The sequence below is a fragment of the Pongo pygmaeus genome, chromosome 23, assembly GCF_028885625.2.
Source record: "Pongo pygmaeus isolate AG05252 chromosome 23, NHGRI_mPonPyg2-v2.0_pri, whole genome shotgun sequence".
Taxonomy (NCBI): domain Eukaryota; kingdom Metazoa; phylum Chordata; class Mammalia; order Primates; family Hominidae; genus Pongo; species Pongo pygmaeus.
In genome coordinates this window covers 51,769,064-51,792,665 of record NC_085931.1, presented here as the reverse complement: position 1 = coordinate 51,792,665, position 23,602 = coordinate 51,769,064, and the positions used below count along the sequence as shown (strand labels likewise).

General features: G+C 40.0%; 3 protein-coding genes across 8 annotated transcripts in view; 2 read left to right on the top strand and 1 right to left on the bottom strand.

Annotated features, from left to right (window-relative positions):
- XPNPEP3 (X-prolyl aminopeptidase 3) overlaps window positions 1–6,127 on the bottom strand; it is a 75,502-nt gene extending 69,375 nt beyond the window's left edge. For 2 of the 6 annotated variants that reach the window (XM_054469596.2, XM_054469600.2), the window contains exon 1: window positions 5,980–6,114. In XM_054469596.2, coding sequence (XP_054325571.1) covers window positions 5,980–6,043 — 64 coding nt within the window. In that variant the 5' untranslated portion in view covers window positions 6,044–6,114. Of the gene's footprint in view, window positions 1–2,444; window positions 2,565–5,557; window positions 5,634–5,979 lie in introns of those variants that run through there. The other 4 variants (XM_063662954.1, XM_054469599.2, XM_063662955.1 and 1 more) reach the window with 4 other exon arrangements.
- On the top strand, window positions 1,240–2,499 carry DNAJB7 (DnaJ heat shock protein family (Hsp40) member B7). Its single transcript, XM_054469607.2, has one exon. It carries the CDS (start codon window positions 1,240–1,242, stop codon window positions 2,167–2,169), a length of 930 nt encoding a protein of 309 aa, XP_054325582.1. The 3' UTR covers window positions 2,170–2,499.
- A 13-nt stretch (window positions 6,128–6,140) lies between the features above and the next one.
- Window positions 6,141–23,602, top strand: part of ST13 (ST13 Hsp70 interacting protein) — a 30,797-nt gene continuing 13,335 nt past the window's right edge. Inside the window, exons 1-5 of the mRNA XM_054469606.2 lie at window positions 6,141–6,782; window positions 12,320–12,377; window positions 14,804–14,879; window positions 18,195–18,265; window positions 22,447–22,513. Of these exons, the coding sequence (XP_054325581.1) occupies window positions 6,673–6,782; window positions 12,320–12,377; window positions 14,804–14,879; window positions 18,195–18,265; window positions 22,447–22,513 (382 nt within the window). The 5' untranslated portion in view covers window positions 6,141–6,672. The remainder of the gene's footprint in view (window positions 6,783–12,319; window positions 12,378–14,803; window positions 14,880–18,194; window positions 18,266–22,446; window positions 22,514–23,602) is intronic.

Below are 23,602 nucleotides of genomic sequence, written 5' to 3'. Positions count from 1 at the left end.
TTCCAAATAGTAGCCACTGATCCATTACAAATGTAAATCACATCATTAAACTTGCATATTCCCCACTCCCCACAAAGGCTTCCCACTGTACTTGAAATAAGTGCTAGCTTTATGTGCAACAGCCCCAACTGGCAACAACCAAAATGTCCATCAACATGGCCAGTGGCTACCATATTAGATCACTATGTGGCTGACTGTCATATAGGTCTCAGCAATAATGTCATCTCCTCAAGAAGCCTTCTAAAACCAATCTAAAGTAGCACTCTGCCCCCAGCACATTGCTCTTTATTTTTTTTTGGAGCACATATCACATTATCTCAAATTATTTTATTTGTTCTCTTATTTGTATTCTATTATAATGCAAGCACCAGGAAAACTGGTGTCTTTTGTTCAATACTGTTACCACCAGTGGCTAAAACGGTGCCTGGCACAAAGTAGACATTCAATAATTATACAGTGAATACATAAACACACAACTTTCCAAATCTTTAATTACATGTTTTATAGCAGTAAACCTTGGGTGGACAAAGATACTATAATCTCAAATGACTTACCACTGGCATGCAGAAAGTTAACGTATCAGGCTACTTCCTCCAAGAGGCTTTCATTGACACCCCCAGCCTGAGCTGTCTCTCATATAATTGTTTAGCATCCAGTACTTCCTCTCATCATAACTATTATATTGTAACTAAGTTACTTGTTTGTATCTCCCACTGAACTGTTTCTTGACTGAAATAAATATGTTAACTGCTTGAATACTTTCTTCACCCGTAAGTCACTACTTCATTTTTCTAAACCAAAGCATAGAAGAGCTGGGAAGTAATTAAGGCCCAGTAATCTAGAGGTCATATTATGCAAGGGATATGCTGTGGCTATTAGCAACAGATTCCATTGGCTTATGAGGCACTGCCTGAAGCTTCCAGGGAAATATACAGGGGAAGCAGTCCAGAGGATTCAGGATGGCCTGCTACAACTCTGGACTAGCTCTATCTGGAAGGTCCAGTCCCTACACTGACCCCAGAATGACACCATAATGCAGCCCTCTCTGACATATTTGTAACCCTGCTTGCCACATAATCAGTATCCTCATCTCCTAGCACAGGGTAATAACATCGTCTTTAACATAAAAATGTACCTATTTGCAGTCACTACCTCTATCACCACCACCAGCAGAGCCTGAGCTGAGGAAACCACGGTTCTCAATACCCAGCATACCCACTTCCAATTATCTGTTAAAACATGGTGGATTACTATGAAGTTCTAGGAGTGCAAAGATATGCTTCACCTGAGGACATTAAAAAAGCTTATCATAAAGTGGCACTTAAATGGCACCCTGATAAAAATCCAGAAAATAAAGAAGAAGCAGAGAGAAAATTCAAAGAAGTAGCTGAGGCATACAAGGTATTATCAAATGATGAAAAACGGGACATTTATGATAAATATGGCACAGAAGGATTAAACGGAGGTGGAAGTCATTTTGATGACGAATGTGAGTATGACTTCACATTCCATAAGCCAGATGATGTTTTTAAAGAAATTTTTCATGAAAGGGATCCATTCTCTTTTCACTTCTTTGAAGACTCGCTTGAGGACCTGTTAAATCGTCCAAGAAGCTCCTATGGAAACAGAAACAAAGATGCAGGATCCTTTTTCTCTACCGCCAGTGAATATCCAATTTTTGAGAAATTTTCTTCATATGATACAGGATATACATCACAGGGTTCATTGGGGCATGAAGGCCTTACTTCTTTCTCTTCCCTGGCTTTTGATGATAGTGGGATGGACAACTACATATCTGTCACAACTTCAGACAAAATTGTTAATGGCAGAAATATTAATACAAAGAAAATTATTGAAAGTGATCAAGAAAGAGAAGCTGAAGATAATGGAGAGTGGACATTTTTTCTTGTAAATAGTGTGGCCAATGAAGAGGGCTTTGCAGAAGAATGCAGCTGGAGAAGACAGTCATTCAACAACTATTCACCAAATTCTCACAGCTCCAAACATGTATCTCAATATACTTTTGTGGACAATGATGAGGGAGGTATATCTTGTGTTACCAGCAACCGGGATCCCCCTATTTTCTCAGCAGGAGTCAAAGAGGGTGGTAAGAGGAAAAAAAAGAAGCGTAAAGAGGTGCAAAAGAAGTCTACCAAAAGGAATTGTTAAATTGACTCTTCATATATATAACATTTGAACACAATTATGTGTGTTTTGGTTAATCACAAATTTTGTAGATAACACTTGTTTAATACTATACTAAGAGCTTTTCAACACTTTTAGCAGGATTGTGGACATTTGGTTAGTAGCTTTTTTGATGGGGTATGTCAGAAAAGGATGAGTTTGTGGTGACAGTTGGTGCTAATAAGAATTTGCCTGGGCAGTATAGTGAGATCTTTTCTCTACAAAAAATTTAAAAATTAGCCAAGTGTGATGGTGCGCACCTGTAGTCCCAGCTACTCGGGAAGCTGGTAGAAAGACTGCTTGAGCCTGGGAGACATAGGTTGCAGTGTACTGGGATCACGCCACTGCACTCCAGCTTGGGTGACAAAGTAAGACCCTGTCTTAAAAAAAAAAAAAAAAGGAATTTGGAAAACTGCAAAGAGTTTTTTACTTTTGAATTTTTCTTTAGTAGAGTTTACAGACTATTTTTCTTTTTTCTAATTAAAACCACTATACAAACTTCTGAAACATGCATAGCATTAGGAGACAAGAATGTATTAAGACACACAGGTTCAGACTACACTATTATTCATGAAATGGCTTTTTTGCAATGGAGGTACAGCATTTGATGCATTATAACTTAAAGGTACTACAAATTAAAAATTAAAGTATAAAGTATTTTAAGTTAAAAATAGACTTAGCTGGGTGCAGTGGCTCACACCTGTAATCCTAGCATCTTGGGAGGCCCAGGCAGGAGGGCTGCTTGAAGTCAGAATTTCACGACAGTCCAGGTAACATAATGAGACCTGTCCTCTATAAAAAAACTTTTTAAAAAATTTAGCTGGGTGTGGTGGTACACGCCTGTAGTCCTAGCTACTTAGGAGGCTGAGGTGGGAGGATTGCTTGAGCCCAGGAGTTTGAGGTTGTAGGGAGCTATGATCTTACCATTGCACTCCAGCTGACAGTGTGACCCTGTCTCTAAAGAAAAATAGAAAATTAAAAAAATTAAAAAACGGGTAACATGGTAAATTTTATGTAGTATATTTTACCACACTTTTTTAAGGCCAGTCTTACCCTGAATTCCTCAGAGCAGACTGTATGGTAGGCCATCACTGAATCACTCCAGATAGGAAATTTTCTATTTTTGTTTAGAGTTTGTACACAAAATCTACAAATACATTACTCTAAAATAGCACCTATAGCCATTTTAATTTAGTCATGTTGGAAGAAAAACAGCTGGGTTACAAATACATCAGATCTCGAGCAAATGGTTTGAGTTACATCTAGCAGCACTAAAACTTATTCACCTTTGGCCAAATACAAATGCAAAATTAGAAAAAAATTATAATATCTGCTATTTTTAAAAGACAGCTATAGTCAAGAGCTTGTGTTTTGTATTGGTATTTGATTTTCAGTGGGCAGATGGGAGAAGGAAAGGTTATTTATTCTATAGAAGAGACTGCGGACAATTAGTATTCAAAGTTTATTTTCAGAAAATAAAATAATAAAAGCCCAGGGTATTTTAAATGCTTCTAACATATGATATTTAGTAGAGTTTATCTGTTTCATGTATGTGGTAGTAAAGTTGAAAAAAAAAATTGCAATTTTCCAAAAACTAAAGCAAAAATCAGTGTCTCAGAAAATTTAAGAATGTAATGACATGGCCTGTAGTCCATTTCTTCCCTCTTAACAGAAAACCAAAAATTTAGATTTAATCATCTTACTCAATAGCTTAAAATTCCTCAAAGTTTTCCCACCATCTAAAGGAAAAAGCTAATTGTTTGCTTAACATAATACACAAGGCCCTCCACGAGCCAGCCACCAGCTTTTTTCCCAACTTGATTTCCTATCAGCTCCTTGTACTCATGCTCTAGCCCAACTTTACCCAAAATCTGTTCCAGGGATACCAGTTCAAGACTCATCACAGAAAAGGGGTTCATGGTCAAATACATTTTTACACATTTTGCAAATTACTGTGGAACACATCTCTTAGAAACCTAGACTATTAAGGGCTGGGTGCAGTGGCTCACACTTATAATCGCAACACTTTGAGAAGCTGAGGTGAGAGTTCAAGTTTACTTTGGGCAACATGGCGAGACCCCATCTCCAAAAAAAGAATTAAACTATTATGTACATTATGAAAGGCAGCATTCCCCAAAAGTATTTGATCACAGAATCATTTTCGTGTAATGCCTACTATTTTGTCTGAGAGCATCTTTCAAAAAATCTTTTCCTAAGCCAGGCGCGGTGGCTCACGCCTGTAATCCCAGCACTTTGGGAGGCCTAGGCGGGTGGATCACGAGGTCAGGAGTTCAAAACCAGCCTGGCCAAGATGGTGAAATCCCATCTCTACTAAAAACACATAAATTAGCCAGGCGTGGTGGCGGGGGCCTGTAATCCTAGCTACTCGGGAGGCTGAGGCAAGAGAATCGCTTGAACTCGGGAGGTGGAGGTTGCAGTGAGGCAAGAGATCGCGCCACTGCACTCCAGCCTGGGCAACAAGAGCAAGACTCTATCTCAAAAAAAAAAAAGCTTCTCCAGCCATACTAAACGATTGCAACGCTTAGCGCTGGCCATCCCGTTTCAGAGTTCTGTGCCTTTGCAAGTGTTCCTTCTGGTAGTATGGCTCCTTTAGTCAGGTTGGTGAGAGCCTTTCAAATAAAAGCAAATTCCAGGCCGGGTGCGGTGGCTCAGAGAGGAGGGTGGATTGCTTGAGGCCAGGAGTTCGAGATCAGCTTGGCCAACGTGGCAAAATCTGGTCTCTACTACAATTACAAAAATTAGCCAGGCGTGGTGGCACACGCCTATAATCCCAGCTACCTCGGGAGGCTGAGGCACGAGAATTGCTTGAACCCAGGAGGCAGAAGTTGCAAATGAGCAGAGATTGCCACTGCACTCCAATCTGAGCGACAGAATGAGAGCCTGTCTCAAAAAAAGACTGAACAATTGCACATCTTTCTTTTCACCTAATCCCACGGAGAGTTACGTCTTTCTGCAGCTTTACTATGAGAACTGAAGAACAAGTTCTGTGCACTGGACAATAACTTTTTATTTTTTTATAGTAAGAAGTCGACGTAATTAACATTCCATTTTAAATGAATTCAAGTATATCAACATAAACATATGCCAAGACATAGCTTTGATGTCAAATACCATACGTTCTGGTTCTCTTATTGTTCATATATTGGCCCAAAAAACTGAAACACGATCCAATGGCAGATCCGCCTGCAAGGCAGGTGATCCAGTTTTCACTGATTTAAGCTTTATGTTCATCAAATTAATTGCTGGCAATAGAGGACACCTTACAAAAAATTATTCTCCTTATCCTTCGTCTTGTCTTTACAAACAGGACTTTCAGAAACAGAATACCCCAGAAGTATTTCCAAACAGTTACCTTTCCTAAGACGAGCTGCTGAAAGAATTTGTGTTACTAAACATGCTTCGTGTATATTCTGGAGCAAGCTCTCATGCCTAACAGAAACAAGAGCTACTTGATGTGAGACACTTTGTCACTTAAGTGTGATAATTGCCACAACTTCGGAGTCCGAGTAACTTGGAAGACAGCCCCTCTGGGGGATGGCACACTTTTTTCTCTGCAGTCATTTCGGCTTCACAGAATACCTCAACGGTAGAAAACACACTGGGCCCACCCCTTTCCAGGAGCAGCCGGTAGAGAAGAAATCCGCGGAGAGCACGGAGGGTTGGGGAGCGGAGGCCCCACCAGGAGAAGGGTCAGCCGAACCAGGGATCGCCTGAGACCAACTTGGGTCCCTCCAGGGGACACCATGGGAGGAGACCGTGGGAGGAGAGTCTAACCTGAGAGGCCGCGGACGTTTGCTACAGCGGGAACCAGCTTGGGGGCTGAGAGCAGCCAAGGCATGACGGCCTAACTCACGCGTCGGGAAGAGAAAGAGGGTAACGATGGGGAATGCAACCGCCTGCAGCGCCGCGTCGCCAGGAAACCAGGCCAGCCGCACCTCCCCTTCCGGCGGAGGCGGCTAGCGGGCCTTCCTTGCGCGGCGACGCAGGGTGTGACGTCATGCCCCGAGCTGGGACCGCCCCTCCGGCTCCACGCCCTTTTTTTAGGTCCAGGGCGTTGAGCTCTACTCAGTGCACGCACCCACACGATATGCTCTTGGACGTCTCTACCTGGAGGAGATGTTATCTCCCGCCTCCTTGAAGGCGCCCATTTCTGGGGTTGCCCCATCCAGGGAGCTGGTTCCTAGTTAAGAATATGAGAATGTATGAGCAGGGAGGCAGGCAACAGCACGAACAGCCACGCTTCTAGAAGATTCTAGGGAGCGCGCAGGAGCAGCGCAGAGGGAGTGGGAATAAGCAGGCGGAGGACCCGAGGTCACGAGACCGTTGGGTGGGAGGAGCCAGTGGCCGGGGAGGTTCTAGTCTGTTCTGTCTCGCGGCAGCCGCCCCCTTCTGCGCGGTCACGCCAAGCCAGCGCTTGGGCCTGGAACCGGGCCGTAGCCCCCCAGTTTCGCCCACCACCTCTCTACCATGGACCCCCGCAAAGTGAACGAACTTCGGGCCTTTGTGAAAATGTGTAAGCAGGATCCGAGCGTTCTGCACACCGAGGAAATGCGCTTCCTGAGGGAGTGGGTGGAGAGGTGAGACCCAGGCCTGAAGACCGTTGGGGGTGGGGGGAAGCACGGCCCCCCGGGGGAGCCGGGCCGGACCTGGCTCGGGCCGGCGGGCGAGGCGGGGTCGCCGCCCCTTCTTTGCCCGGGAAAGGGAGGCAACTTCGAGGGGTCATGGAAGATCGCGAGCCTTGGGTAGTACGGGAGCCGCGGGGAGCAGGAGGCAGAGCTGGGTTCCTCGCACCCTGAGGTTGCCCAGGGTTGTATCTTGGGCGAAATATAAAAACAGGACTGCGGATACGTGGACACTGGAGACGCGAGGAGTGAAAACTGCAAGACAGCTTTTGCGTGGGGTTGTTTTTCTTTCAGTCTTGTGTGCCCTGCTCAGGTCTCATTGGTACATAGCAGTTCGTTTACGCACTATCCCTTTACATGGTGTTATAATAATATAACACTAGTGAGTTAAAAGTTACAAAACTAGTAAGTTAGAATAAAAATGATAACTGTAAAAATGATTGTTTTTACCTTACAGCGCTTGTAGCTGCGTAGGATTAATTATCTTGAGAATCACTTCTTATACCTCCGTTACTTGGCAGTGTTATCACTCCAAACACGTCTGAGAAAAATAATTTCTTAAAGCCTGGCATGTTTCCAGGATATATTCTTGTTGTCTTTAACTGTAGGGTACTTCGCTACCTGCAAGGAGTTGACAAGGCATTGTGCCTGGTGCTAGGAAACAGTATAAGTACTGTCTATTTAGAAGGTTAAATAGAAAAGTTCGTTTTGATATTTACTATATAATAGTAATTAGCATTTTATGTGTTGAAGGAGCACCGAAGAGAAAAAGTGAGAGGGAAGTCTTCCCTAAGATGACTTTTTAAAAAATTATTACTGATGGGTAACTGAAAAGATGACATGCAAATTGCACTAAACAGGGATAAATAGCAACTATGCAGACCATTGCGACTCCTAAGAAGTGCTACTGTGAACGTTATTTGTTCAGTGATTTTTGTCTTTTAGAGGCAGGGTTTGGCGGTATTGTCCAGGCCGCATCCAGTGGCGGGATCACTGCAGCCTCCAATTCCTGGGCACAAGCGATCCTCCTGCCTAAGTCTCCCAGGTGGCTAGCAGTGCGGGATCGAGCCTCCATACTTGGCTAATTTAATTTTTTTGTAGAGGTGGGGGTCACATTAAGTTGCCCAGGCTTGTCTTGAACTCCTGGCCTCAAGGGACTCCCACGCCTCCCAAAGTGGTGGTATTACAGGCGTGAGCCACTTCACCCAGCCTGATATTTTTATATGGGAAGATGAGCTCATGATTACTAAATAGCTCAAAGAATATTTCTTAACAACAAGCTGATTCTAAGGAAAAAACTCGTTACAATCTGTCAGCGTTGTATATTGTATTGTTTTCCTCTCAGAAGTTTTTCCATTTTTAGCTCCCCACCAATTGTCTAACTACTGGAAGACTTACTTATATGTGAAATTCTGAGACCATTTAATATTACTACGTTAATAGTAACTTTATGAATATTGGTAAGAAGTGTATTTTGCAAACTCCTCAACCGGGAAATGTCAGGATTAGGAATTGAGGGCTAGATTTTAGTCGTTTTCTCTATTGAACAGGTTGATGATCCAAAAGCCGTAAGATATTTGTATGCTTTTATCTTAATTATAGGAAAGAACCTGCAGTTAATAAATTCTTCCTAAAATTCCAGGTAAAGTAGACAAGTATCACAGGAAGAAAATAGCCGGCTCCAAGAGCTGGCTCCACTTTACATTAAGTGGATACAATGTTTTTATTCCATTCTTACTAGTGAGGAAGAGGAGACACAGAAGAAGAAATTAAAAGCACGTGTAAGAACAGTGTCCTCCTGACTTGTGCTGGAGTGATTGTGCTTATGTAGAGAATTCCACTTTAAGGTTTGCAAAATATTTGTCAGGCAGTACTATCTCCCAAACAAAAACAACAAATCGTCATATACCTTATTTTAACATAGGTAATTCCAATTTTTCTTTCTGATTCCACTTACATTCTTGTGGCATCCTGAGTTGGCTAAAGTATGGGGTGAAGCATCATGGCATAGGTAGGGACTTTATTCTGAACTTAAATTGAGGTATTTAATATAGAAGCTTTTTCTCTTTATTTCTGTATTTAAACTAAGATTTTTATAAACTGAGGCCTTTGCGTTTTTGTCAGTTTCTCTCTCTGCCTTCATCAGTCTGCAGTTCGAGATTGTGGCAGATGGGGCTGAATGTGGAGACTTCTAGGTCCAGACGTATTCCTAGGCCTGATGCTACTATTAGGATTACTCAAGTTGAAAACATCTCAGTTTCTCACAGGCTTAGCTGTTGAAGAACAGTACATCTGCCTATTTGCTATACTTGCTAGCATTGTTTATAGCTTAGTTTTATTTGATATAAGGATTTATTAGTTTAACTTTTTAAATTGCACAAAGAAATACTAAAAAGTCTTTCTGAACTAGTTGTCAGTGAGGATCCAGGGAGACTGTTCTTTTCAAGAACTGTGTTTTGAGATATTTTTGTTTTTCCCTTTTTAGAGACAGAAGCATTCTCCCACTATTTTCTCCCATTTAACAATTTAGTATCTTGTATGTGGTTTCATGGCTTTACTTGATGGTAATTAAGATCGAAGAGAGTGTCTTTGTTTTCTACTCCCTAATACAGTACGTGGCACATGGCTTTTCCTAAATGTTGTAAAGGAAATGAACAGAATACATTTCTACCCTCAATACAGAATTTAGAGTGTAGCAACCAATTTTTTGTACATGTGTACAAATAACCATAGCACAAATTAGATTAGAAGGTTATCAAATTAAGAGAATTGTGAATGAAGTTTTGTGTGGTCCTATGTGAGAAAAGTCTCTACACTGGTCCTACTTGATTGTGTAACATAAGGAAGCCTGTAGTGCCAAAGTCCAAGTGGCAGTTTTTGGCCAGAAAGTAGCTTGTTCTAAGCCTTGGAAGCATTAATCGAAATTTCGTACCTACGAGTTGGTGTTTTCCTCCATTAGTTAACTAGAATTTGGGATGGGAGAAACTAAATCTAGCTTATGAGTAAATCCTTTTTTTTTTTTAAGTTTTTATTTTTTTTGCAACAATTTCTAGCTCAGAAAAATTGCAGGTATGGTACAAAGGAATTTTTTCTGAACTAGTTGAGAGTAAGCTGCCAACATTATACCCCAACACCAGTGAGTGTGTACTTTCTACAAAGTCTTTACAATGCAAATATTAAACTTAGGAAACTAATGCTGATGCATTTATGCCATCTAATCCTCAGATTCATGTGCTGCATTTAGTTGCCATGTCACGTAGTCTCCATTCTGAAACAGTTCCTCAGTCTTTCATGATCTTGAGAGTTTGAATGTTACAGGCAAGTTATTTTATAGACTTTCTCTCAATTTGGGTTTGTCTGGCCTTCCCTCAGGATTGGATTTAGCTTAATACATTTCTTGGCAGGAATATCACTTCCCAAAGTTAGTGTACTGTAAGTTATACTATGTCGGGATGTCACCCTAAATACATTCCTGACGCTGCATTTTGAAACTTAGGAAGAACGCAGTGTAAGAAACCCTGTGTCTTCATTAAAATTTAACTACAAAGAACTGGTGATTACTGTGCTCTTTTGCAAAGTAGTGTTTCCATAGAAAAGAATTTTATGGTGTCTATATACCTGTTCCTTATTAAATCATTTTACTTTGCCGAATTGCAGATGAGGATGTTTTGGATCATATAATCTTTATGTTTGAAATGGGAGCTATTCCATATTAAGGGTACTGAGTAACATTTTCTTCCATCATATTAAACATAATGGAAAAAGTAGGCACATTTTCTTTGTTTGAATGGTGCTTATAAGAAATTCCAAATTCTGTTTCTTTTCATTCCATCTGCTACTTTGCATTTATACTTTTGCTTCATATTGAGATCCTCAGATGATACTAGGAGAGTGAAAAAGGCAAGCCACAGGGTGGGAGAAAATATTTGCAACACATAAAGCTGACAGAGGGTTCATATGCAGAATACAGACAACACCTTCAAATAAAGAAGGACAATCTATTAGAAAGCTGGATGAGAGTTGAACTTTACAAAGTCTTTTCAAATGACCAGTAAATATATGAAAAGGGACTCAACTGCAATGAGATGCCAGTAGGCACCTATCAGAATGGCTAAAAAATCTTTAAGATGGACAATAGCTAAGCATTGGCCAAGGCATGAAACAATTGGAATTCTCATACGTTGCTGATAAAAGTGTAAATTGATAAAAGAACTTCGGAAAACTGATGCCCATTTAAATTCAGCCTGCACATACCCTTATGACCACAGATTCCACCCAACTGAAATGAATGTAAATGTGGATATGACAACTCTAGTTATAAAGAATCAGGCCGGGCGCAGTGGCTCACGCCTGTAATCCAGCACTTTGGGAGGCCAAGGCTGGTGGATTACGAGGTCAGGAGATCAAGACCATTCTGGCTAACACGGTGAAACCCCATCTCTACTAAAACAAAAAATTAGCCGGGCGTGGTGGCATGCACCTGTAGTCCCAGCTACTTGGGAGGCTGAGGCAGGAGAATCGCTTGAACCCAGGAGGTGGAGGTTGCGGTGAGCCAAGATCGCACCACTGCACTACAGCCTGGGTGACAGAGCGAGACTCTGTCTCAAAAAAAAAAAATCAACCCTTTCTGTTTTCAAAGTTAATATATCCCCTTGTTTTACATAGTTAATGGCTTTTGTTGTTTGTTTTTAAGGCAAATTTTAATAATGTCTACGTGGCTTCCAACTGTTGTGGAGTGCTCTTAAATCTATCAACCATTTTAGTCACTGGATTGTTGCAGGCAGCCCATATACTATAGGGTCTGCACCAAATGGAGCATGTAACGCTAATTCTTTGTGTCTTTTTTCTTCTAGTTATTTGCTTATAATGAATTGTGTTGCCCTGAACTGTTTGGGAAAGAAGGGTTTGTAGGGCCAGGAGGAAGTATGAACGGATGAGGTTGGGAGGGGTGTATAAGGAGAAAATCTATAATGTGACGGGCATGCAAATATAAGCAAGAAAAATCCTCATAGGTCTCAGTCACAGGAAACAAACATTTTGAATTATTATATCATGACGGCATAGTTATTTTATAAACTGCATATTTGAATTTAATTGAACTCTTATTTCAAGTTTCAAATTTTGGATTCAGATATACCTACTGAGTTGAATTCTAAGTTAACAGCTTGTGCAAATGATTTTGTCATTGCATGTTGACGTATCTGCTTCTTTTCCTCTGGGAAGAGGCACAGAGAAGCTATACATTGTTTATTAGACTCATTGAGGCAAAGAAAGGGATTCATTAGCCAGTAGCCTTAAAATAAATAAAATTTTAAGCTGGAAAAAATTTAACCATAATAATACCACAGCATTCTGATTAATTGAGAGTTTACTTTTAAATTTTGAAAAGGTAGTCATCTAAATGTCTAACATTATTTTTTAAGTATAAATATGTTGCGTGACAGTGAATTTTAATTTTCTAAACAAATATCTTTTTTCTCATCTTCTTCAAGCATGGGAGGTAAAGTACCACCTGCTACTCAGAAAGCTAAATCAGAAGAAAATACCAAGGTAAGTTTTAATTTCATTTGTATGTTTCGTGATAAAGTACTGTAAGATTTCTTAGGGGTTGTTTTTAAACTGCTGCTCTCCAGTTATCACTCCTGATTTCCCCAAGATCAGTTGGAAATAAGATCTTTTAAGACCTCTTTGTCTTTATAACTTTGTAGACCCGAATTCTCTGGATTCTGATTTAGAACTGAGAATTTAGGGTTGGATGTTCACTGTTTTAGAATACATGACAATAAGAGTTACATGTATGGCCTGTAAGTGGTAAGCTCTGTGATGGTATGCATCTGTAGGCTTCATCATTGCCTTACAGTGTGTCATATGCATTGTAAGTACTTTATTATTTGCAGAGTAAATGAAGAAGTATCCCAGGTCAGTAATTTAATTTTTTTGCTCTACTACCTGAGTGATATTTCTGAGTGTGAATCATGGTGTTGGGTTAGCATATTTGCTTAAAGGACGTGTAAGATTAGGAGAAGGTTACCAGTAGCTGAAGTTGAGAGACAGATGAAGGGGAAAATACATGTTTAAGAATGTTTTCTTTTGTTTGTTTTTTCTTTCCTGAGACAAAGTCTCACTGTGTCACCCAGGTCCGAGTGCAGTGGTACAGTCTCGGCTCACTGCAACGTCAGCCTACTGGGTTCAAGCGATTCTCCTGTTTCATTCTCCTGAGTATCTGGGATTACAGGTGCATCCCACCATGCCTGGCTAATTTTTCTATTTTTGGTAGAAATGGGATTTCGCCATGTTGGCCATGCGGGTCTTGAACTCCTGACCTCAAGTGATCCCTCAGCCTCCCAAAATGCTGGGACTAAGGCATGAGCCACCACACCTGGCCAAGAATGCTTTCTTCATAAATTTTTATTTCTCTCTTCTGCCTTCATATCTAAAAGGCTTTTTTTTTTTTTTTAAGCAAATTTTCTGATTAGCTGTCTTAAATTGATAAGAAAATAGCTGTTTTATTATTTATAAACTTAAACATTATTATCTATTTGGATCTTAAAGTGGAAGTTATGTCTATTAAGAAGGAGAATGAGAAAAGGTAAGCAAAAGCCCAAAAAGTAGTTACCTTTTTTTTTAAAAGGGTCATTTATCAGAGTGGTATTTTCTGAGCCCTAGATATTTTGCCATTTGGCAAATGTGTATGAAGGCAAAATTATATTTAACCTATGTGTCAGCTGAAAATTTTTTGTAAGAAAAACATTCTAAATTAGAATTATGACTTGTCTTTTCAATATATTCTAGAATACCTAGACTTTGCACATTTTATAGGGACTCAATAAATATTTTGTGACAAGGTAGGTCTTTGGTTCTTTTTTTTTTTTGAGACAGAGTCTCACTCTGTTGCCCAGGCTGGAGTGCAGTGGTGCGATCTCGGCTCATTGCAAGCTCTGCCTCCCGGGTTCACGCCCTTCTCCTGCCTCAGCCTCCTGAGTAGCTGGGACTACAGGTGCCCACCACCACGCCCGGCTAATTTTTTTGTGTTTTTAGTGGAGACGGGGTTTCACCGTGTTAGCCAGGATGGTCTCAATCTCCTGACGTCGTGATCCACCCACCACGGACTCCCAAAGTGCTGGGATTACAGGCATGAGCCACCGCGCCCTGCCTTGGTTCTAATTTTGTAAGTACCAGGGAAGCAACCTAAAAAAACTGGTTAACTATATATGGTTGAGTGAATAGATGAAGGTAGGCTGATAATGGTATATAATTTACAAGATACACAGCATTGTTAAATGCAAAAGGCAAAGGATAGAGTTGTTTCATATATAGAGAGACTATCCTGGAATCGTATATACAAGAAACCATACTGGTTACTTACAGGATGGGAAGAAAATGTTGCTTTCTATAATGTCGTGCACTTTTAAATTCTTTGGGTTTTCATTGTTTGTTATTGTAATTCCACAGGTTCTTATTTGCAGTTCTAAAACTCAAAAACCCTTATAAAGATTTTTACTAAATTTGGCAATAAAATATAATGTGAGTGGACATGAGGCTATTTATAATCTCTAAACTGTTTATTGTCAATGTTCAAACTTTATTTTGAACAGTTGTTTTTGAGACAAAGTCTTGCTCTGTCGCCCAGGCTGGAGTCCAGTGGCATGATCTCAGCTGACTGCAACCTCCACCTCCCAGGTTCAAGTGATTGTCCTGCCTCAGCCTTCCAAGTGGCTGGGATTACAGGCAGGCACCACCATGTCCAGCTAATTTGTATTTTTAGTAGAGATGGTTTCACCATGTTGGGCAGGCTGGTCTTGAACTCCTAACCTCAAATGATCCACCCACCCCAGCCTCCCAAAGTGCTGGAATTCCAGGCATGAGCCACCATGCCTGGACATATTTGACAGTTTATACATAGATTTGTAGAAACCAGTATAAATATTGGGTATGTTATTAAATACTGATAGTACTGTTTGTCTTCCCTTTGCTAGGAAGAAAAACCTGATAGTAAGAAGGTGGAGGAAGACTTAAAGGCAGACGAACCATCCAGTGAGGAAAGTGATCTAGGTGAGGAGACGGTAGTTGGTTTGTATTTGAAAACCTATGATGTAATACTTTGTTGATTTTTATTAAAGTGACTTAAATCAGCACTGTGTAATAGAAATATAATGGCACATATGAAACTTAGAATCTTCTAGTAGTCACATTTTAGAAAGTAAAAGGAAACAGATGAAATAAATTCAGATATTAATGGCATATTGGTTGAAATATTGACATGTGTAATCAATTTTTTTTTGTTTTTTTTGAGATGGAGTCGTGCTCTTGTCACCCAGACTGGAGTGCACTGGCACAATCTCGGCTCACTGCAACCTCCGCCTCCCGGTTTTAAGCCATTCTCCTGCCTGAGCCTCCCGAGTAACTGGGATTACATTACAGGCACCTGCCACCACACTCGGCTAATTTTTGTAATTTTAGTAAAGACGGGCTTTCACCATGTTGGCCAGGCTGGCCTCGAACTCCTGACCTCGTGATCCACCCACCTCAGCCTCCCAAAGTGCTGAGATTACAGGTGTGAGCCACTGCACCTGGCCTCGATATATTGTTAATAAGTTATTTTTCTTCTTTTTAAAATAGCATTCAAACTCCAAAGGGTATTTTACACATGTGGCACCCCTCAATTCAGGTTTTACATTTTCATTGATAATAAATCAGACTTCATAATGTTTGTATTAGAAAAAGTTGGGTTACATATTAAAGTTGTTCTAAGCATACTTAAAAAGTTTTCTTTTTTTTTTTTTTTTTTTCTTTTTTTGAGACGGAGTCTCACTGTGTCGCCCAGGCTGGAGTGCAGCGGCGTGATCTCAGCTCACTGCAGCCTCCACCTCCGCCTCCCAGGTTCAATCAATTCTCATGCCTCAGCCTCCCTAGTAGCTGGGACTACAGGCGTGTGCCACCAGGCACGGCTAATTTTTGTGTTTTTTTTTTGTAGAGACAGGGTTTTGCCGTGTTGGTCAGGCTGGTCTTGAACTCCTGATCTCAGGTGATCCACCTACCTTGGCCTCCCAAGGTGTTGGGATTACATATGTGAGCCACCACGTGCAGCCAAAAGTTTTCCCGTAACTGAATTGAGTGCCAAAAAATAGTATTTTTTTAGTACTTACAACCATGTTGAGAAAACTGGTTCATATTTAGAACCAGTTATCTGTGCTATGAGTTTGGTTGGTTTTTGGCCACAAATTGACAAAGTTTCTTCATGAATTTGGAAGTCTGTTATATCACAGAACCTGAAGAAAAGTACTTGAAATGTTTCAAATGTTGAATCAGTTTTGTTTTTTTTTTTTTTTTGGAAGACTTGAGTCTCGCTCTGCCACCCAGGCTGGAGTGTGGTGGCACAGTTTCGGCTCACTGCACCCTCTCCCTCCTTGGTTCAAGCGATTCTCCTGCCTCAGCCTCCCTAGTAGCTGGGACTACAGGTGTATGCCACCATGCCTGGCTAATTTTTTTGTATTTTCAGGAGAGACAGAGTTTCACCATGTTGGCCAGGCTGGTCTCAAACTTCTGACCTCAAGTGATCAGCCCACCTTGGCCTCCCAGAGTTCTGGGATTACAGGTGTGAGCCACCAGGCCTGGCCTAAATCAAATTATCTTTGATATCATTAGAGGTCTTATATTCTATTGGCAGTTGTTCGAGTGCTAAATTGAAGATCTTTTACTTTTTATAAAATGCCTCTTTAGTCTTACTTTCTACCAGTTTCTGAAACTACAATAAATTTTTTATCCAACTCTCTACCTAAAAGTGTTTTCTTTTTTGTGTACAAATCAAACTTTGATAGACAAGCTTAGTTCCTGTTAAAAATGGATTAAAATTTTTTTACCGTGTTAAAGGGCATAAACTTTGAGCTATAATCTGAATAAATTCCAGAGATCCAGTATACAGCATGACTATAATACTGTATACTTGAAATTTGTTAAAAGACTGGATCTTCAGTGTTCTCACCAAAAATAAACAAATATGTGAGATGGATAGGTTATTAATATGATGGGTGAGAATCATTTCATTATGTGAGGTGCAGTAAAGTGAAACACAATAAAATGAGGTATGCCTAAGGTCGGGCGTGGTGACTCAGGCCTGTAATCCCAGCGCTTTGGGAGGCTGAGGCAGGTGGAGCACCTGAGGTCGGGAGTTCGAGACCAGCCTGACCAACATGGAGAAACCCCATCTCTACTAAAAATACAAAATTAGCCGGGCGTGGTGGCACATGCTTGTAATCCCAGCTACTTGGGAGACTGAGGCAGGACAATCGCTTGAACCTGGGAGGCAGAGGTTACGGTGAGCCAGTTGCGCCACTGCACTGCAACCTCGGCAACAAAAGCGAAACTCCGTCTCAAAAAAGGATATGCCTGTATGTTAAAACATCGCATTGTACACCATGCGTCGTTTTGTTGTTGCTGGATACTAATTCTGATTTTAGGTGGGTGATTTTAAATTCTTTTTTTTTTTGACTAAGGAAACTTCTTATCAAATTAACTATTTGCAAATGTGTTCTTTTTAAATGGTGTGTGTGTGTATATATATATAAAACTCTCATTTTCCTCTTGGAACAAATTACAGTTGTCATTTAACATGAAACTTGCAAGATAGTGCTTTTCAATCTTTACTGTTTTGGTTGTAAATACTAGCTTTGGTCACTACTGTACATATGGAAACTAAATTTATTTTTAAATCTAGCCTTGTTACTTGATTTTGCATCAGTAGTAAGCCTTTATTTTAAAATTAAAACTTGTCCATGCTACTTTTTAAAATGAAAATAATTAGGGACCAGGTGCAGTGGCTCATGCTTGCAATCCTACTGCTTTGGGAGGCCGAGGTGGGAGGATTTCTTGGACAACATAGTAAGATCCTGTGCCCCCCAAAATTATTTTAATTTTAAAAAAGGAAAGTAATGAATGTAATTATATTAAAATATTTTGATTTACCTTAAAGTATCACTGTAGCTTGTGTTACCTGCATAAAGTATTTTTGAAAAACATAGTACATCAGTGTGTAGAAAAAAATTATTTGAACTAAATCAGTTTGTTGACAATGGTGTATTTATATACAATGACTAAATCAGTGGTGTACTACTAGAAACTGCACATGTCAACAACCCCACTACAACCTGATAATAAATATCTTACATGATGTGACAGTTAACGTAAAGTGTAGTGTTACCAAAGTAATGAAATGTTTAATGGGAACATATTTTAAAATGCATCAATATTTAAATCAAAATTAAAATATTCAATTAATTGTAGTAATAGTATGTCAGTTTTTAATAATCTTGGGAGTGGCTACTATATTGTACGGTGCAGGTCTTATTGTCGTTTTCTCGACTTTGGCAGAAATTGATAAAGAAGGTGTGATTGAACCAGACACTGATGCTCCTCAAGAAATGGGAGATGAAAATGCAGAGGTAAGTTCGGTGACTTGATTTCCTGCTTGTTCTAACAAATGTGAAAGGTCCTGCTGTTGCAATGATTTTATGACATGATTCTTCCAGGAAAAGTGCATAGTAAATCTTTCTCTGACTTCAGGCATTTTAGGCAAGCATTGTATTTTACTACTTAAAATACTAGTGAAAATAAATACTGTTACTTTCTGTTTTATCTGTTTTTTAAGTTTGCATCTGGTGTGACTGCTTGCACTGTAACGTAGAATTCACTTAAAATACATATCTACTAGAATTCACTTAAAATACATACCTATTAGTGGAATTGCTCTTGATGGAATATCTAATGCCAAATTGTATTACAAAATGGTTTTGTCATAACGGGCCCTCAAGGGAGTGAAAATTGGTTCTTGGGAGGAGGGCTTGAAAAAAATTCTACATATTACAATGGTTAGTGGTCCTCCAAAGACTCATAGAATATTAATATGTAGTGTATCTGTGGTACTAAAATTGGGGATATGGAAATGAGGAAAAGATGTCTAAAAAGGCTCCTTAGTGTCTGATAAAAGATTTGAGAAACACTCTAATATAGTAATAGCAGTTTTAAAAGATCGGTTTTTATCCTCAGAACTTGATATTATCAGATTTCATCTTTGCCAGTATTGTGGGAAATGGTATCTTTTTGTGGCTTTTAATTTGCATTTTCCTGGCCAGACGGGGTGGCTCACGCCTGTAATCCCAGCATTTTGGGAGGCTGAGGTGGGTGGATCATCTAAGGTCAGGAGTTTGAGACTAGCCTGGCCAACATGGTGAAACCCCGTCTCTACTAATAATACAAAAATTAGCCAGGCATGGCGGTGCACGCCTGTAATCCCAGCTACTTGGGAGGCTGAGGCAGGAGAATCACTTGAACCCAGGAGGCAGAGGTTGCAGTGAGGTGAGATCACACCCCTGCACTCCAGCCTGAGCGACAGAGCAAAACTCTATTTTAAAAAAAAAAAAAATGCATTTTCCTGATTCCTAATGAGGCTGAGCATATTTAAATGTTTATTGGCCTGCCGTTCACTGGCATTTGCGAACTCCTGTTTAAACTTTTTCCACTTTTTGCTGGATCTTTTTCTTACTGCTTTGTATTTCATTTCAATATTCTGGATGCTAATAATTTGTTGCTAGTGCTGCATATATTTTCTACTAGTTTGTGACTCATCTTCACTCATCTTTCTTCATGTTGTTTCAAAAATAGTATCTTTTAATGCAGATATTTTCTGCTTATTACTTTAAGGTTATAATTGCTGTAGTGCATTGCTTTTCACTTCTGAACATTTTATACACTCACCTTTCACCTTTAATCTACCGGTCCCACCAATACTAAAATACACTTTCTGAATATTGTGGGTCTGTTTCAGGACTCTATTGTTCTGCTTGTCTGTTTTTTTTCTGTTCACTAATGCCACATAGTCTGATACTAAGTCTTGTTATTTTGTAGAACAAGGACCCCCAAAACTTTTTAGTCTTTTGGCTGTTCTTGGCTTTTTGTTTTTCCAAGTAAATTTTAGAAATAGGTTGATCAAGTCTTCCCCCTCCCACTGGTTTTTTTCCCCTTTGTTAGAATTGTGTTAAATCTAAATCAAGTTCAGGAAAAAATATATCTCCTCACCATTGAGATAAACTATCCATAAATAATGTTATCTGCCCAATTTTTAGGTGTTTTTAAAATATTTTATTAACTTACTAATGTGTTCCCCATAAGTCTTGTGCTTTGTTTTTTTTGAGACAGTGTCTCACTCTTCCATCCAGGCTGGAGTGTAGTGGTACAATCATAGCTCACTGCGCCCTTGACCCCCTGGGCTCAAGTGATCCTCCCACCTCAGCCTCCGACCAGCTGGGACTATAGTCATGCACCACCATGTCCAGCTAGTTTTTTATTTTTATTTTTTAAAATTCTTAGTAGAGACAAAATTTCAAACTCCTGGCTTTCCAGAGTGCTAGGATTACAGGTATGAGTCACTGCACCTGACCTAAGTCTTGTGCATTTTTGTTAAGAACAAATGTAAGTACTTTCTGTCACCATTCGTCAAAGGAAACTTAAAAGGTTAAATGTTATGTTTCTTGATGGTATTACTTCTTTTATGATGTGTCTAGGTTTATAATTTTTTATTTATCCTGCTTGGGATTCATTGAGCATCAAATTCTAGGGTTAACTTTCTTTAGCTCTAGAATATTTTCAGCTGTTATTTCATTCAAATATTGCCTCCTTCTTGTTTACTTTATTCTCTAATTCTGGATCCCTGGTAATGTTAGACTTTTGTTATTAAGTTTCATTTCTTTATCACTGTATGCTGAAAAGCAGTCTAGGCTTTCTTTGTTCCATTGATGTTTGAATTGGAATGCTTGTGTTTTTCATTTTGGTACTTCAAATCTTTTTGAAGTCTACTTGGTTATTTGTAAGTCTTTTGCTCTTTACTCATTTTCAGAATTTACTTTTATTAAACACATTAAATTCCTTGTTGAACTCTTTGCTGGTCTTACTCTTATTTTTCATGGCTCTTGCTCATTAAGGTACCTTGTTTACTTTATGATGTGTGTGTTTGTGTGTTGTGTGTGATATTTTGAAAATGTGTTCTTTGGAACTTCATCTGTAGAAAAATTTTGAGGCCTAGGTAAGAAGGTGATTGCTTCCATCAAGTCTCTGAATTGGTGCTACCAACTCAAGGACCCCTTGAAAGTCTCAGCATGGTGTTTTTTTGTTTGTTCCAATTACTTTGGTAATACAGAATTCCAGATGAAAGGCTGGCTGTGGCTCTGAATTTTCAGGGGAAGTTCTTTTAATCTCACTACTCAACTGTCCGTTTCTGTAGGACAGGTTTATACCATTATGCTTGCCGGTATTAGCATTTGGAGTTCCAGATTTATTTTGGAAGGTGTCTGGTTAGACCACATACATTCTCTTCCTCTGAATATAGACTTTGTATCCTGTGTCCTGCATTACCTTCAAAATAAAATTGCAACCAGGAGTGGCGGCTCATGCTTCTAATCCCAGCACTTTGGGAGACTGAGGCACGCAACTCACTTGAGTCCAAGAGTTCTAGACCAGCCTAGGCAGCATGACGAAAACCCGTCTCTATAAAAAAAATGCAAAACATTTAGCGGGTTGCGAGCATGTAGTTCCAGCTACACGTGAGGAGAGGCTGAGCCCAGGAGATGGAGGTTGCAGTGAGCCGTGATTGCACCACTGCACCGGAGCTTGGGCGACAGAGGTAGACCCTGTCTTTAAATAAAGAAAAAATTATTTTTATATTTAATATTTATTTTTTCTGTTTATTTTTTGTAGAGACGAGGTTTCACCATGTTGCCCAGGTTGGTCTTGAACTCCTGGGCTCCAGGGATCCACCTGCCTCAGCCTCCCAAAGTGCTGAGATTAGAGGCATGAGTTGTATATTTTTTTTCCTGTGGTTAAAGATCTCCTGAGCTTTCCATTTTAGGAGGATGTTTGCTATAAGTTTTGTTCTTTTTTTGCAGGGGTAGGGTGAGACATGGTCTTGCTCTGTGTCACCCAGGCTAGAGTACAGTGACACAATCACAACTCACTACAGCCTTGACTTCTGAGCTCAAGTGATACTCCTAACTCAGCCTCTGAGTAGCTGGGACCAGATGCATGTGCCACCATGCCCAGCTTGTTTTTTTTTTTTTTTTTTTTCTTTTTTTTGGAGGGGTGGGATCTCCCTCTGTTGCCCAGATGCACATGTTTTTGTTCTTAACTAATCTTTATACTGTCAGCATCTTGTACAGTGTTTGGTCTATCTATATAGCATAGGTGCTCAATAGTTGTTTGTGGGAACAAAGAAATGAGACCTTTCTCTTCTGAGGATTCAAACCTAAAAGGAGCTAGTTATCTTTTTGTGAGGAGATTGGGTTTAATATTTATGGATAGCTGGGAAGGAGCTGGTATGCTTTGGTTGGGATGGAAGGTTAAGCAAAGGTTATGTCTCGGGCAGAGTGTAGGAGTGAAATTTGTTTTAGTATAAAAGGTTAAAACTCGTATGTAATTTCTCACTAATGAGTTATCATAATTGTCTCTTTGTTCTCTGGAGACTACAGAAGAATGAATGAAAATGTGTATTGTGACTGCACTTCATCTCTAAGAAGGTACAAATTGCTTCCTTCTCTCTCTACTAATTCTGAGATGATTTTTATTTTCTTCCTAGATAACGGAGGAGATGATGGATCAGGCAAATGATAAAAAAGTGGCTGCTATTGAAGCCCTAAATGATGGTGAGTAATCTTTTTGCTACATTTCTATGATAGTCAGAATATTTATTGCAGTAACTTAAATAGTGGTAAAGTAGAAGAGAAGTTACATGTACCTGTCCTGTATTGGAGAAGATAGTGTCCTATTATCAAGTCACCCCTTCCTCATTGATAAAAGAGGCTGAAATCACTTCTCTCTGCAAGGACAGATCCTGATTTGATTCAGTGCCTCTGATTTCCTGACACTATCGTGGTGTTTTTCTACTGAGAAGAGGCTTTAAAGAGGTGAAAGCCTTTAAAAAAAAAAAAAAAAGTAGTATTAGAATAGTGACCCTTAACTTTTTACATACTGATACCCTTGACAGATGATGTTCATAGGCATACCAATCTTATTCCTAGTCAGAGCATGTTAGATTCTCTTCAGAAAATCCCCTCAGAGTGAGAAAGTGGTGATAGTATTCGGTTTTGTTTTTTGTTTTGTTTGTTTGTTTGTTTGTTTTGAGACGGATTCTCACTCTGTTGCCCAGGCTGGAGTGCAGTGGCACGATCTCGGCTCACTACAACCTCCGCCTCCCGGGTTCAAGCAGTCCTCCTGCCTCAGCCTCCCGAGTAGCTGGGATTACAAGCACGTACCACCATGCCCAGCTAATTTTTTGTATTTTTGTTAGAGAAGGGGTTTCACCATGCTGGCCAGTCTGCTCTCGAACTCATGACCTCGTGATCTGCCCGCCTCAGCCTCCCAAAGTGCTGGGATAACAGGCATGAGCCACTGCGCCCAGCCTCTTTTTTTAATATATTTATTTTTTCAACTCTCCAAGGTAACAATAGGTAATTTTTTTCTTTTTTCTGTTTTTCCGTTGTATTTTATTTTATTTTTTATTTTTGAGACAGAGTCGTGCTTTGTCGCCCAGGCTGGAATGCAGTGGTGTGATCTCGGCTCTCCGCAACCTCCACCCCAAGTCAAGCAATTCTCCTGCCTCAGCCTCCCTAGTAGCTGGGATTACAGGCGTGTGCTACCATCTCTAGCTGATTTTTGTATTTTTAGTAGAGAGGGGGTTTCACCATGTTGGCCAGGCTGGTCTCAAATTCCTGACCTCGAGTGATCTGCCCGCC

Bases quoted from the DNA above. Each gene is read 5' to 3' on its own strand.
- DNAJB7 (XM_054469607.2), top strand. From the start codon at position 1,240: ATGGTGGATTACTATGAAGTTCTAGGAGTGCAAAGATATGCTTCACCT.